Source organism: Ovis aries, chromosome 19 (assembly GCF_016772045.2).
Source record: "Ovis aries strain OAR_USU_Benz2616 breed Rambouillet chromosome 19, ARS-UI_Ramb_v3.0, whole genome shotgun sequence".
Taxonomy (NCBI): domain Eukaryota; kingdom Metazoa; phylum Chordata; class Mammalia; order Artiodactyla; family Bovidae; genus Ovis; species Ovis aries.
In genome coordinates, this window is record NC_056072.1 from 43054843 (window position 1) to 43071477 (window position 16635).

At 43.3% G+C, this 16635-nt stretch overlaps 1 protein-coding gene across 13 annotated transcripts in view; it reads right to left on the reverse strand.

Moving 5' to 3' along the window:
* The window catches only part of PXK (PX domain containing serine/threonine kinase like), an 86281-nt gene that overhangs the window by 23069 nt on the left and 46577 nt on the right, over positions 1 to 16635 (reverse strand). For all 13 annotated transcript variants that reach the window (XM_042236000.1, XM_015102348.3, XM_015102347.3 and 10 more), the window contains 9 exons: positions 11785 to 11862; positions 11207 to 11280; positions 10568 to 10642; positions 7578 to 7682; positions 6486 to 6587; positions 4962 to 5123; positions 4450 to 4567; positions 2491 to 2569; positions 26 to 74 (listed from right to left, as the gene is read on the reverse strand). In XM_042236000.1, the coding sequence (XP_042091934.1) occupies positions 26 to 74; positions 2491 to 2569; positions 4450 to 4567; positions 4962 to 5123; positions 6486 to 6587; positions 7578 to 7682; positions 10568 to 10642; positions 11207 to 11280; positions 11785 to 11862 (842 nt within the window). The remainder of the gene's footprint in view (positions 1 to 25; positions 75 to 2490; positions 2570 to 4449; positions 4568 to 4961; positions 5124 to 6485; positions 6588 to 7577; positions 7683 to 10567; positions 10643 to 11206; positions 11281 to 11784; positions 11863 to 16635) is intronic.

A 16635-nucleotide genomic window follows, 5' to 3' on the forward strand; every position in this document is an offset into this window, starting at 1 on the left:
TGAATAAAAAACTAATTTGTTTTACCTTAAACTGTGGCTTTTCAGAAGTCGTGAGCAGAACATCACTGAATAATCTGTAAAGAAAAGAAACAGAAATATCTTTCTTAAACAAGGTGTACTTTCAGAACAGAACCAGAGCAGAATGAGACATTTTTAGCCCATCAAGTTCCCCCCAACCCCCACTTCACCCCCCAGCCCCGGTCTGACCTACCGCCTCAGGTTTATCAATAAACTCAAAGGAGTTTCCAGGCCACCCACAGTGACCTCCAGAAACCCCAACTCCCCATTATTTCCGAGCTCAGCAGGAGGGCTGGGTCAGCTTTGTAGTGACCGTGACTTCCCCACTGAGGGCCAACAGTCTTCTCATGTAAATTAATTTGCATTTTGAAAAGAAATTTGCAAGTTACTTATTATGGTTATGAAAAGTCAAAGTGTTAGTCACTCAGACTTGTCCCAACTCTGTGGCCTCATGGACTGTAGCCCACCAGGCTCCTCTGTCCATGGGATTTCCCAGGCAAAAATACTGGACTGGTTGCCATTTCCTTCCATACCTGGGGCCCCAGGACTGCAGGCAGATTCTTTACACCTGCGCCACCACGGAAGCCCATTATTTATACTGCAATTAATAATATGCAGCAGATATTTCTAAACAGAATGATTGATTTTCCTTTTTTTTTTGGTCCCAGAGGAGGATAAAATTTATTCTAAAGTTCAATATAATAAAAATGTGTGAGTAAGTAAAAAGGAATTGTTTTGATTGGAATCCAACGAGAGAAAATAATCTTTTAAGGAAAAGTAGTGCTTCTCATGCTCTCTTAAGAAGAAATAGCAGCTTTTGGAGAATATCAATTCTCTCCTTCAAAGTATGCCATTAAAAAGAATAGTGTGAGGAATTCTGAACTGTTCTGACTAAATGGTTGTTTGGGCACTGCTCAAATGGTTTGGCATAAGTCTTTCCTTGAACTGCTCCCCTTTTTGAAAAAGGGTAACTACATCTCAAGTAGAAGAGACAGGGTTAACTTTTCCCCACAGCGCTCCCAGGGCGGCCTAGAGGTGGAGACAAAACTCTCCCCTTCAAGGCCAAGGGGTCCACTTACTTCCCAGACAACACATTTTTAACTGAGCAGAATTCACACCTCGCTAAATGCTATCCCAGGCTGAAGCCCACAGGATAGAAGGACTTTAGTGAAGGAAAAAAAAAAAAAAAATTGGATTCACTTTAGAACTGGAATGCTGGGAGGAAAATGTAAGTGCTTTGAAGCAGGGGGTGCAAATGCAAACCCAAGTAAACTGACATGGATAGAGGCTGTTTCCTAACTACAAGGGGATGTGTTCTACAAGTGAATGGTGAAAACGACTACAATAATTTTCCCACGTTGGCACTGCTGCTGATTGTGCCTGGTTCACAGAGGGATGCCCCAGCGTCAGTGAAACATTGAAAAGTCACATCCACGGGACAGGGGCTTGGGCTGCTCTGTACAGCACATCCTCCCCAGGGCCTCGGACTGGAACAGACCCACTGGAACACAAGGAATCTGAAGTTATCACCGCCTCCCCCGAACTCGGGTTGTATGTACTTCAAGCTGTCCTGCTTCATTTCCTCATGTAATTGTTTCCCGAATACACCTGCTCACAGGGCACTGGGTACATGTCAGAGCACAAAATAGAAGCTGCATAACTATCATTTAATAAGCACTTCTTAAGTAACTGGGCCTGTATGAGGAATCATCTCAATAAATCCTCCCACCAGCACTCTGAGGTGGAGACTATTATCATCCCCATTTATAGATGAGGAAACTCAGCTTCCCGAGGTTAGGAAACCTGCCCAAGGTCACCTGGGGAAAGCGCTAAAGCTGTGCCCACACCCAGGTCTGTCTAAACTCAGACACATGCTTCTGAACCATCCTGCTGTCTTTCCGTGAAGGAGCAGAACATGCACCTTAAAAAAGACCCCAGAGCACTATGCGACCCACCTCAACCGACCATTCATCTCTAAGCCCCAGCATAGGGCCTGGGACATGTCAGACATCAGACAGACGCTACCCAGGGAGCAAATGAATAAACAGGTGCAGGGGAGGCCGAAGCCAGGCAGCCCTCCGCCTGGAGGCCAGACCCTGCCTGACTAGCGCCTAGTGAAGCAGCCACCACTGTGGGCCGTGCGATGAACGGAAACAGGGTTGCCCCCTTCAGTACTTCCCAAATGGGGGGCTGCCGTGTGTCCACGCACACAATGCCTGCGTGGACAGGGAGAGAGACACATGAAGACACACGTGAAGACGGCATGGGTGTGAAGACAGAGCAGTCAGACTACAGTGCGCAGAGGCCACGAGGAAAGGTCAGGGTGTCACGTGGCAAGTGGCCACTGGCAAGCAGGCCACACAGACTCTGCGGGGACCGTAGATGAGTCTCTACTGGGACTGGACGCTTGGGCCAGTGGTCCGGGGCTCGACACGGTTAGGAAGTTACAGCCAAGGCGTGGGATTGACTTACGGCATCTGCAAGAGCCGGGAGACGGTGGGCATACCATTTTTACAGGCTTCACAAGACAGCGTGGACTCCAACACGGCCACTTGAAATGAACAGATACACATTTTAGTTCCACAGAACGTGCTGGCAAACCCTCTTGGTGATGAAAAGTTTGACACCACATCTCAACAACTGTCTGCAGGCTCATCAGGACAATGTCAAAACTCTTCACGCACAGACAGATGGCATACGTGGTGGCAGGGGGTGGAGGGCGAAGGGGGGCTGCTGGCAATGCCAACAACTCCCGATGACTCAAAAAAAATAAAAATGGTTCCAGAACCACATGCTGACAGAGAGCTAAGTATACTGCACAGATAATTGGAGGAAGGACTCAAGATATCATTCATAAATGTGTTTGCTCTCTTAAAAGAGAAGTAAACACCATACATGAGCAAAATTCTGAAGTTGAAAGACACGTCTCTGCTTGCCTGCTTTTTAGTCAAAACCAACATACGAAGCGCCAACTGTTGGTATCTCACCATCCAACACCTTGGAAGGTGTAAACAAAAGCAGCCAGATTTTTTTTTTCCATTCATAATTTGACCACTCAGAAATAACTATTATTAACATTATGCTTTTTACCCACACAAATATACACATTTAACTCTTCACATATCCAAATGAATTCTTACTTTATGTAAAGAGATACATCCAAGGAAACTGAGGCAAACTTCTAAACTTAATATAGTACTTGGTTATACCAGGAAAAAATAATTATCACAAATGAAAAAGACATTTCATATGGAGCAAGTTTGCAAAATTATCGCTTATTACATTCGGTCTTCCCTCAGTCTCCCTGGGACACTGGTTCAGGAACCTCTCCATCCCTAAGTGAGTGAAAGCGAATGTGAAGTCGCTCAGTCGTGTCCGACTCTTTGCCACCCCGTGGACTGTAGTTCTCCAGGCTCCTCCGTCCATGGGATTCTCCAGGCAAGAATACTGGAGTGGGGGGCCATTTCCTTCTCCAGGGGATCTTCCCGACCCAAGGACTGAACCCAGGTCTCCTGCATTGGAGGCAGATGCTTTAGCCTCTGATCCACCAGGGAAGCCCTAAAGATACCCAAAATCTGCAGACGCTCAAGTCTCTTATACAAATTGGTATATAATATTTGCACACAGACTATGTACATCCTCCCATATACTTTATTTACAAAAACAGCCAGATTTTCTTCCTTTTTTTTTTTAACTTGCAGGTCACTGTTCCATTTCAGCTGTTCAAATTCAACCCAAAGCAGTCTCGGGGACTATTCTCTGGAACCATCTCATGACACAAAACAGACACTGGTGGAGGTTGACCTGAATGCGTGGAAGGCGCGATGTTCCAAAAGCTGCCCTGCGCCCCCACCCCCACCCCAGGAGGTTGTGAGCTGGCTGTCGAGGGGAGGAAAGGGTCCCTGAGTGACTCTGCATCAGCCCTGACATCCCTCCTTCCTACAGAAGCCCCTCAGTGATGCTGGGAGAACTCCTGGATCCAGGGTTTCCTGCCTGCCTTTCCTAATCTGGGCCTGGCGGGCTGTCCTCTGCCGGGTGTCCAGCCTGTGGTTGTCCTTGCAGGTCCCCCTCCAGCCTTGGGATACCTCCCGACTCTGCCTGAGTCCACAAGATTGGGTGCACATTGTCTGCTCCTAGCTTCTGCTTAGACCTATCACTAGCCATACTTTTCTTCACATCCTCTTGCTTCCCAAATTCTGACGCATGTTACAGAAGGACTCCTGAGATTTCAGACAGCCTGACAGATGAGCAATCTGAGTTTTCAGTGAAATACATTTAAGAAAGTTACTCCCGCAACTTCTACTTCCTGGTAAGACTTCCTGGCTATGGAGCACAGTAACTTCCTCTGGACCTTCCCTGGACTCTGGAAAAGGGGGCGAGAAGCTCCGAGCATGACCAGGGCCCAGAGACCCTTACAAACCCCATACTGACCCACAGCCATGGACGGCGCAGGAGGGAAGGAGTCTACAGGCACTGAGTCGGGCGGTCGTCCGTAAGTCATTTCATATAGTAAGTGGCCAAAGCAGTGGACGTCCACACTCTCCAATGTCTGCAGAAGAAAAGACAGCAGAGGGCTTTGGCTCTGTGAATCCCTAGCCCTGGGCTTCCACTAAGAAACATGGCCCAGAGGCAACCCCACCCACAACTGGTAGTGACCACTCGAGGCCTTTTGTAAAAGCTCACAAGAATCGTTTTGACCAAAAGTCTTGGTCCTACCCTTCACGATGGTGTGGTCAGAGGTTCTACCCTTCCTTGGCCCTGCCCAACCAATCTCTCAGATACAGCAGTGCCGTGGGAGAGACAGGGCCAACAGGCGTGCCTGCCCCAACCATACCCATCCCTGCTTAGCACACATTTCTAACAGGGACAGATCATGCATCCTGCCATGGGGATAACTTACACCTAAAAATAAGCCTGCTGTTTCATCACTTTCATCAACTTACATTGATCTTCCTGAACTGTGAGAAATATGATCGGTAGAAGGAAGGAAGGCCCAACAAGGAATTCTCCAGGTCCAGCAGCCGGCAGGTATCCCCATCCAGCATCACGTTGGAAGCGTGAAGATGCCCATAAGGGAATCCCTTGTCATGTAGAAACTTTAGGACCTATGGAAAAGTATGTAGTGGTTACACTCCCCTCCAACTCATTCGATACAAGACAAGCTTAAACTTTGCTTTTTCAGTCAATATATTTTGAAGCAAGACCTAACTGGTCACTGGAGAGATTCCTAAAGAAAGAGTACATGTCTGTGCATTTCTTTGGAAAAGAGACGGACGCTGAGTGCTTTCCAGCTGTGGACACTCCAAGCCAAGTTCCCTCATTTCCAAAGAACAGAGAAGCGGCCTGTATCTGCTCGGGTTAACAGCTCTGATGCCAAAAGCCTCTACTGTAAGCACTTTCTCTCCCTAAGCACCACATCCCAACTCTCTTCAGGGCAAAGATCCTCCCGCACAGATGAATAAAGCTATCCTGCCAGGGCTTCTGCCAATTATTCAGGAAGAGGGGTTGAGCTGAAAACATCTCTAGTCCTGTCTTACCTCAGAATATATTTGGCTGTTTATTAATAGGAACACATGACAGCCTCCCACAAAAAGAAGCAAACTTTTCAGTTGCCATTTCATAAACAGTGGTTCAGCCAGTGACAGAGCCACCTGGATACAGCCCTGCAAAAGACCTGGTGAACCACAGCAGTGCCCTGCTGAAGCAGGTGCCCAGGACGATCCATTGAGAACCAGAAGAAAGTATTACAGCCTTTCTGGTTTTTGTTCTTCATTTATTTATTTTTTAACTTTTTGGCCATGCCACGTGGTATGTGGGATCTTAGTTCCCAGACCAGGGTTTGAACCTGCCACCCCTTGAGTTGGAAGTACAGTTTTAACCACTGAACCACCACAGAAGTCTCCTGTCTGTTTTGATTTTAATCTCATTCTTTCTTAACTTATACTGGACAAAATACATTACTAATAGTATATATATATGTATATAAATTAAACATATATAACATGGGAGTGTTTATGCTTAAATTGTTTTCACTGATAGGATTGTGTAATCCAAGAAGTTTGGTGACTGCTGCTCTAGAGAGTGATGTGGGAAAGGCTTTTTCACGTTAGTTTTACTTCTGTAAGGGGGCCATATGGTTACGTATAGGATATAACAAAAACAAGAATCTTGGCACAAAGATAAATCAACCAGAAATAACATAAAACTTGGTATTCACACAATAAAGTTCTTAAAAATCACACACTAATTTAGGAATTTCCAATAGCTAAGCTTTTGGAACTGTGTTGGTCTAGATTACTGCTTTAGTCTCAAATATTTGCTTTTGGGGGTAAAATATGACAATGCCACCAGTTTGTATGTGACCAGATAATTTCAACTATTTTAGATATTGCCTGAAAACTTTCCCAAAAGAATACTGTGATGCTGGGTGAAATTCCAATGCAACTTAAAAGTCAGATACCTCTTACCTCTAATACTTGCCGCCCATATGTTTTTATCTGCTGGAGTTCAAGGCCTTGAACCTTCTTAGGGCTGCAGTACTTCTTCAGGAATGGGTCTTTTGGTTTTGCCTTTGGAAAGGAACAAAGAGCACAAAAGAAGGCAGTAGCGGGGTTGGACTCCACACACACATGGCCTCCTTGAACAGACAGGACACACTGAGAGGCTGCGGGCATCCGATGAGTCCAGCTGGCAGGACATGGGCTGTTAAACACAGCAGCCTGCACAGTTAATAGAAAGAGGCTGACCAGGGTTCCAGCCTTTTTCTAGTCCAGTGAAGATGTTCCTGGTCTTCACTTTAGCAGACCCCCAAATCTTGTATACTGTTACAATTCTTCAGTATTGCTTTTAAAAAAACAAAAACAAAAACCAACAACACATAGCAGTGTTAATTATGGGTTTCCCAGGTGGAACTGGTGGTAAAGAGCCCGCTTGCCATCGCAGGAGACATAAGAAACATGGGTTTGATCCCTGGGTTGGGAAGATCCCCTGGAGGAAGGCACGGCAACCCACTCCAGTATTCCTGCCTAGAGAATCCCATGAACAAGAGAGCCTGGTGGGCTACAGTCCACAAGGCAGCACAGAAACAGACCCAGCTGAAGTGACTTAGCAAGCATGCCGTGTTAATGGCATTTATTATGGTGTGTTTTACACCTCTAGTATTTATCCATCTTACCCTTTTAACTGTCTTCATCTAATTTTCCTTAAATATCCTCTCCTACCTCTGTTAACCACAAATCGGATCTCTTTTTCTATGAGTTTGTTTGTAAAGCTTCTCAGTATCCCTTTACAAAAAAAGTTAAACTTTAAAACTGACCTAAGAGCAGCCTACAATCTAATGGACATAATCATGAAATGCTCAACCTTTCCTCATGTGGGTAAAGGAATGCTCTTTAGCCAAACTGGGTAGTTTCTATTGCTAAAATAAATATAAATTCCAAATAAAATTAAAATTAAATCCTCGGGGCCTAGCTTCTAGAAGCTTAGGGATCAAGTATCAATTACAGGTTCTTAAGGGACTTGAGAACTTCTTGATGACCAGGAACTTGCACCACCAGTACCTTGTAGATCAGGTCCTTCAAGGTTCCTTTTTCATTAAACATTCTAATTAGCAATGCTGAGGATTCGTTAGCTGTGGCAAAGGTAACACGATAGATGTAAGGGTGCTGCCAAAACAAAAAAAAAAAAGAAATTCACATTTGATCTGCATCAGCATCTAGGTTCCTTTTGGATCTAGGATCTGGTTATACAGAATCAAGTGCCAGCTTGATAGTTTAATTGCACATAAATGCAGAACATTCCCTGAACACGTGGTATTTTCAAGTTATCAGATGATCAATTACTAACTCATTTTTTAGATGAGAGAACCAAGGTAAACTACAGTGATTAAGCGAAGTGACTACAAGTTAAGCTCTCCAAGGGAAGGTATCTGCTTTAACGTGGTCTCACAGTTCAGGCAAAAGTGTGGTGCAAGAAAGGGGAAGTCTGAGTTTTGGGAAAGGTGGTTTTAATATTCGGCCTCTGTAACTTGGTAAAAAAAAAAAAAAAAGCCAAATTCTAGAGCAGCCAAGCGGGAACCAGGACCAATGTGTGTCCCCTCACAGGGCTGCCTAACACTCCACACTGCTGTCTAGCGATAAGCCAGGGAGCGTGACAGCCAGAAAACAAGCCATGGCAGCGTCTCTCAGCGTCTGGCCCTTTTCCAGAGCAGCGAGCATGCGTCTTCCTGTCCCTCTGCTGGAGTGTGCAATATGATGAGTGACACTGCCCTCCTGAGAGGCAGACATGGATGTCAACAAAGCAGGGTGGGGAGTAAGACAAATTATTTAATGACTGAAAGAAAAGTCCTCATGTGACCTGGAATTGTGGATACACGGACTAAATGACTTCAAGTATCACAATGGCCTTGAGCTCAAAGGAGTATCAGGAAGATTTAAACCCTTGGGAGCTGGACTGTGTGAGGATTGGATGGGCAGGGGGATGGAAGGGGGTGCCCAGGGAAATACAGAAAACTGATCATGAAGCTCCTCCCGATCATCACAACAAAGCAACTGTTGGGGATATTTTCATGGCTTTACTGAAATGCAATTCACATCCCAATATAACTCACCTGTTGAAAGTATACAACTCAATGGTTTTCAATATATTCAGAGCTGTGTGACTATCGCACAGCCTAATTTTAGAATATTTTCATCACCTCAAAAAGAAACCCAATGAATAAAATAAAAATCCTTGGAATTCATACTGATATAAATAGATAAAAAAGAGAGAACATGAAGCTCTTCCTTATAGTAGAATGCCAACCAGTAAATAAAAGAGAAATGATGGAGCTAGAAAATCTCTAGTGGGTTTGATAAAGACTATGCTACTTGCTGCTGCTAAGTCGCTTTAGGCGTTTCCGACTCTGTGCGACCCCATAGACAGCAGCCCACCAGGCTCTCCCGTCCCTGGGATTCTCCAGGCAAGAATACTGGAGTGGGTTGCCATATCCTTCTCCAATGCATGAAAGTGAAGAGTGAAAGTGAAGTTGCTCAGCTGTGTCCGACTCTTAGCGACCCCATGGACCGCAGCCTACCAGGTTCCTCCGTCCATGGGATTTTCCAGGCAAGAGTACTGGAGTGGGGCGTCATTGCCTTCTCTGATGCTACTTATATAGTCTCAAAGAAAAAACTTCCCTATGACTGCTTATTAATTAGTTTTAGTTATCTTATAAAAATAACTAAGAATGGGTACAAATGTTCAGCTAAAACTGTTCACCATGGCATTTTTAAAAAAAATAAAAGCAAAAAACTAGAAGTGATCCACACGTCTAGTGGATTAGCTGAGTGAACTGAGGTATGGCCGATGATAATTTTATGCAGTCAGTAATAATGATGTATTATACTGTATTTATTAACAACAAAAGATGTTCATGGGTATACCACTAACAACAACAAAAATCAAGCTTTAGAACAGTATCTATATGATTTTTTTTCAAAAATAATCATGTAAGAGAGTTCCCTGGTGGGCCTAGTGGTTAGGATTCTGGGCTTTCACTACTGTGGCCTTGATTCAATTCCTGTTTGGGGAACTAAGAGCCCGCAAGACACAAGGCGCAGCCAAAAATAAAATAAAATAAAATAAAATTCCAGAGAAGTAACAATTGAACATGACACTTTGGCCCATACTTCAGGTTACTTGCAATTATGGGCAAATTTTATTTTATTTTTGCCTATCTGTGCTTTCCGACTTTCTGCAATGAATATGCACCACTAGCTTGCATTATCTTCTTTTTCAAAAGAGCGTATCCAAGAAAAAAGATTTAGGATTGCACGCTCACAGCCTGTGTGACACAACCTATCAGACTCAAAGACCACAGTATTTTTCTCCACCAGGTATCACACCACATTAAACACTTGGTCTTGCTAGCTTGACAAGACATTCTCTTCAAAAAACGAGTATCAACACTAACTCAATTTTCTCTGGCCAGGTTAGTCTTTTCCTTAAGAATATCTGCATATCTTTTGAAAGACATTCACGAGGTTTTTACCACTGAAAGCCTTGGATTAGATTCCCTTTTCTGGTTAATCTAAATTTGCATCAGTTCTGCTTTCTCAGGCTGGAAACAGATCTCTCAACTCATTGATAATAAACATCCTCACCAGGAACAAGAGGCTCAGAGAAGTGGGTGCTTTCCTACCCTGATATTTGCTTAAAACATAAAAACGATATTTCAGGGTTCCCTGATAATCCAGTGGTCACGACTCTGTGTCTCCACTGCAAGGAGTGTGGATGAGATCCCTGGTAGGGATCCTGCATACCATGTGGCGTGGCCAAATGAATAGAAAAAATTAAATAAATTACCACATTTTGTGGGGGGTCTGGAAGTCATGAATGTCATTTAAATGGCCAATGGTCTATGGGAGTAGCCCTGAGCACTTCCAGTCTGAAGAGAAATCCACTCTACCTCTCCATTCTCAACCCTGGAGAGTGTTTTCAGCGCCACCCACCCACAAGAAAACATTGTGAATCTGCCATCGGCATCAAGAGTAACAGAAGGACTTGTACTCACCAAACAGGAAGGCAGAAGTTTGATTAGACACTGAAAATCTTTATCTGACAGATACTTGTCAGGACCAAGGTCAGCCTGCAAACATGGGAGGAAATATCAGGGTGCTGTTTTGGTCCTCAAAAGAAAAATTCCTTACAAGCCTTTCCTTTTTAAAAAAAATCTGTCCAAATACATGACTACTAAACCAAAGATGAAAACCACAGTAATTTGTGTTGCCTCATGGCCTTTCTGGAGTATATAAACATACAAATACTAGCACCTAACTGTAATGTTACCTAATTTTATTAACCAAGTGTATCACTAGAGCTCTCAAAGTGATAGATAAAATAAAAATGATGCTCAAGCATTTTTTTAAAAAAAACTGCCAAAGTGTCAGTCCTAAAGAGGTCCAAGAAAACTATTTTAAGCTGTTCGTATTTCTTTCCAAACATTTACTAGCTGATGAAATGTAGTCACACTGATATTACCATATGCATAAACAAAGTGACTGAAAATGACTCTTTGATGTATGACTAAGGGGCCCTTTACATCTCTTGGCAGCACAGTACAATTTTGTCTTGTTAGTTCTCTTGCTTTTTCATAAACCCACCTGGAGTCCCTGAAATTAGTCTAAAGCAAAACAAAACAAAATTAGCTTACCCAGCTTAACACTAGCCGTTCCTTTGGCTGATTTTTAATCTTCATCAAGAAATATTTCTTCCTTATCCTCCAACCTGTCATAAAAGGAGATGTGTTTATAGCTACATGATCTAACATCAACTGATTCTGTTTTACTGACCAAATAATTAATAAAAATTAAGTTCAGAAACATTATTCATAGGTATATAGGAACCTGCACGCAACCGTTTGGTAATACTGAAATGGTAAAAGCTGCACTAAAATAAACTGAAAAATAAAAGAAATTACTCATGGAAAAAGGAAAACAGCACTTCAGTTTAGATTTAATGGAAAAGACAAGAGAGGAATGAATTGAAGGTTCTGAAACTTAGTTACCACCATCCAAATCCCCAGATGCGTCTGCAACCAAGATTCATTCACTAATAAAAGTTAAGGACTGAATCCTCAAATAGTATGGAAACAGACGAAAAAAGACATCACCTGCATTCCTTATGCATTTCACCTGCATAAAAGCTTTTCTGGGATACTTATAAGAAAGCATGACAAAGAACCCAGTTCTGTGATCCTTTTTTAACACAATGGGCACACCAGTTTCTCACCTATGTCTTTCAATGGTTCTACCACCTCCCACTTTGGCTCTGACCGGAAGAACATGGAAACATGTTGTAAGGCAATCTCTGCAAAGATATTTTGGAAACGTATTTATTAGACAAACATATCAGGAAAGTGCCATATGCTTAAGATGTTATTCTTGCAAGTGAAATTTTGATGGTCTTTAAAAATTTAATTATAAAAAAATGAACACAGAGTAAATAAAACATGGGACTCTAGATTGGATCCTGGAACAGAATAACAACAGTAATGAAACATCCAATGAAATCCGAATAAAACTATAATTAATAGTAATGTGTGAATGCTCATTTCTTAGTTTTGATATAAATGTATCATGCTCACGTAAAATGTTAACATTAGGGGAAACTGGATGAGGGCATATACGGAAATTCTATACTATCACTGCCATTATTTTTTCTGTAAATCTAAAATTATTCTAAAATCAAAAGTTTATTAAAGAAAGTAATTAGTAACAGAATAATTAAACTGGAAGATCTAAAATATGCAAACTAGTTGTCTTAAGCCAAGAATTCAATATATGTACCAGACAACAACTGGAGCACAAAACTCAAAATGTGTCCTAAGGTCACCCTGGAATAGCATTAAACATTGCTTCAAGTGGTATTTATCCCATCTTCATTCCTCATGAAATTATAGCTTTCACCAACAAAGAAGCGATTAGCCTTAAATATATATATTGGAAATAAAAGCCAGTGTTTTAGAAAAACATCCATGCACAGCAACAACATGGCTCTGTTGTGGGAAACCACTGTACATCTGCTTACTGGAAAAAAAAAAATCCATCCTTCTCTTTGTGTTTATCATGAGAACGTTTCCCCCTTCTACAAAGACAATGAAAAGAGGAAGTTCTTTAAAGTTCACAGTATAAAAAAATCATCAGAATAACTGTGCTTTTTACATTTCCTGCGAAAAGCAACATCTGTAATTTGCTCTTTTCCCCCTCAATGTAGCGAGTGAATGAAAGCCACGCTGGATCCCTGAAAGCAAACAGCAATCCTGCAAATCCACTGTGAAACTGCACTTCTGCCAAGCATCAGTTACATCCCAGGCACCAGGGATTCAGCAGAAACTCTTTCCATGTGTTGAAATGACCTAGTCTGGAACTACTATGCCTAGAGCTTGGCAGACAATATTATTTTGATATATTTTAGAGTACATTATCAATTAAGAGATTTGGGGAAGAAAACAATCTTATTGACTCAATATGTAAAGTGTCAGTGCTGTCTGCACCTAAAAGAATATGAGATGACAGATACAGAACAGACTCCATTTACGTTCGCTTTAACTACTCCAATGTGACAACCATTTGGAGAGGTTGGGTGTGGCGGCAGCAGACGAATTTTTATAACCAACACTGGAAGCTCTGAACTTTTTCTGTAAGTAATGCTGATATAAAAGGCTTTCAGCATTTCCAAAATAACTTGAATGTAAGCTACTTCAAAAGATATTCTTTTACGTGAAAATCACAACATTGAGAAGGATTATGAAAAATAATCTTCTAAATGCGATACACTGTCATTCTCAGAGACTTTAAAGGACAGTTGGTTCAGAACTAACAGTGACTCATAATCCCTGACAATCTCATTATTTCACCATGTTTACTGTGCATTGTACATTGTTTTTGGAGTGGGGGAAGTAGCTGTGAGTAAATGTAACATGTTTAGACTTGTTACTGACAAATTAAGGATTAGAAAATAGCTTTTTTTTTCCTTCTTTTTTATCTTTGGGATCAGGAAATTGTAGACAGGACATTGTCTTTCCTCTGAGCTATGATTTATTCTCAAGTAAGCCACACGACCACCATGCTCCCAATATTAATCCCTTCCCTCCTCAGATTCAGGTAACACATTTCAATCCTAAATGTCTTCTGCTTAGAAGTCTTTGTTGGCGCCCCATGTCCTTACCAATTAGGACCAAGCTTCTAAATCTTACACCTTCAGTCTTTAGCCCCCCTACCCCCACCGTCCAATAATGTGTGAGCCTCACACTCTTGCCACTGAGAGTGTACCTGCCATGGCCCCTGAAGACTGGCGTACCCTAATCCTCAGCATTCTCTATTCCTGCCCATCCAACCTTTGAGGCTCAACCCAAACTTGCTGCTCCCCTAGCCAGGGCTTGCTCCCTTCTTCCCTCCTCTGTACTCTCCAGTGCTCCACACGGCCCTCTCCTACGGCATTCTGTCCTACTAGTCTTCCACGAGACTGTGATCATTGGCTTTAGAAAGAAATATCTTAAACATGGCAGAGCCCATAGCCATACAGAAATATTTACTTCTTTCTCTCCTGGAGTACGGGCCCTTGCCTCTTGGCCTAGCTAACTTCTACTCACCTCAGGTCTCCATGCAGGTATCACCTCTTCTGGGAAGCCTTCCTCCACCTTCAGAGCTGGGTCATCTCTACCTGGACCCCCACCTTCGAGGTGCTATCACGTCTTTAACCTGGCACAGTCTTTACCAGTCAATCTCCCTACAGAAGTACTCCTACCCCAGTACTCCTTCCTGGGGCAGGAGTTGGGTTAGGAGACTATTTCCTGCTTGGTGCTGCAGTCACAGTACCTGTCACATAGCAGGTGCTCAGTAAATATCTGATGAAGTAAGAACTAACCAAGGGTTCAACGGGCTTCCTAAATAGCTCAGTAGGAAACAATCTGCCTGCCAACCAGGAGACGTGGGTTCGATCCTGGGTTGAGAAGATTCCCCTGGAAAAGGAAATGGCAACCCACTCCAGTATTCTTGCCTGGGAAATCTCATACACAGAGGAGTCTGGCAGGCTACAGTCCATGGGGTCGCAAAGAATCGGACATGACTAAGCGACTACCCCACAGTAGCAAGGGTTGAATCCATGCGCAATGGGTGTGCACACTCATTCATGAGCACATGAAATCCATGAAAAGGAAGGCATCTGCCCTCCCTTTCATTAGCACTGACAGACCTATGAGGGAAACTGCATGCTTTCTTCTGCTGCTGCTAAGTCGCTGCAGTTGTGTCTGACTCTGTGCGACCCTATGGACGGCAGCCCACCAGGCTCCCTCGTCCCTGGGATTCTCCAGGCAAGAACACTGGAGTTGGCTGCCATTTTCTTCTCCAATGCATGAAAGTGAAAAGTGAAAGTGAAGACGCTCAGTCGTGTCTGACTCTCATGCTCTCTAGATGCTGACAAACAAGCCCCAGACAGGAAACGCAGAGTGACACCTTCAAGTCCACCTTACACTCCCCACAGAGCTCAGACTTCTCAGCTCAGAAAGTACCAGCTGCCCCCACTGTGTGCAGCCTTTGACCACCTAGATCTTAGCCCCATGAAGTGACTGCAGGGAATACAGACCAGCTGGTATGTTACAGCAAACTGCAGCCTTTCTGAAGCACCCTGCTCTTGTTCTGAATATAATCTCACCTTCACTCCCACCCTCCCCTCCTGCCCAAACCCTCCCTCTCTCTTCCACTCCACCCTGGAGCCCACTACTATCTGACCTGTTCACAGGACTCTTGGGATTTTAGAGCTAGAAGAGAGCTTTGGATACTATCTGGTCCACTCTCCCCACCTCCATCTCTTATGTTATCAGTCAGGACCCCGAGGCCTACAGAGTGGAGAGGCTGCTGCTAATAAGAAAGCTGGGGCCAGGATGCAGGCCTCTTGATTTCTGGTCCAACTGACTTCTGCATGGACATTAAAAAGCTTATTTACGGAGTGGTTTAAGGTGGGAAGATGGTTACAGTGCAGTGATGGCTATACCTTGCTAACAAGATGAATAAGGCGATGTCTGTATATGTGTACATGTTTCTCAACATAAACCCTGCATGACTGGCCAGGAGACAACTGATTTCCCTGTACAACAGCTGGCCCTCAATTAGACTTTTTAATTCAAACGAACAACCCCAAACCAACCCTCAACAAAGTACCAAGGATCCATATTTCGTTTCAGTGAATTTGGTAGTAAAAAGAGATTGGAATACCAGACCATCTTATCTGCCTCCTTAGAAACCTGTATGCAGGTCAAGAAGCAACAGTAAGAACCAGACATGGAATAACAGACTGGTTCAAAATTGGGAAAGGGGTACATCAAGGCTATAGATTGTCACCCTGTTGATTGAACTTCCGTGCAGAGTACATCATGTGAAATGCCAGGCTGGATGAATCACAAGCTGGAATCAATTGCTGGGAGAAATATCAACCTCAGATATGCAGATGATACCACCCTAACGGCAGAAAGTATGGTGAAAGACGAGAATGAAAAAGCTGGCTGAAAACTCAACTTTCAAAAAATGAAGATCATGACATCCAGACACATCACTTCATGACAAATACATGGGGAAAACTTGGAAACAGTGACAGATTTTATTTTCTTGGGCTCCAAAATCACTGCAGATGGTGACTGCAGCCATGAAGTTAAAAGATGATTGTGCCTTGGAAGGAAAGCTATGAAAAACCCAAACAGCATATTAAAAAGCACAGATATCACTTTGCCCACAAAGGTTCATACAGTCAAAGCTATGGTTTTTCCAGTAGTCACATACAGATGTGAGAGCTGGACCATAAAGAAGGCTGACAGCCAAAGAACTGATGCTTTCAAAATGTAGTGCTGGAGAAGACTCTTGAGAGTGCCTTGGACAGCGAGGAGATCAATCCAGTCAATCCTAAATTAAATCAGTCCTGAATATTCATTAGAAGGACTGATGCTGAACCTTGAGCTCCAATACTCTGGCCACCTGATGCGAAGAGTTGACTCACTGGAAAAGACCCTGATGCTGGGAAAGACTGAGGGCAGGAGGAGAAGGGGATGACAGAAGATGAGATGGTTGGATGGCATCATGGATTCAACAG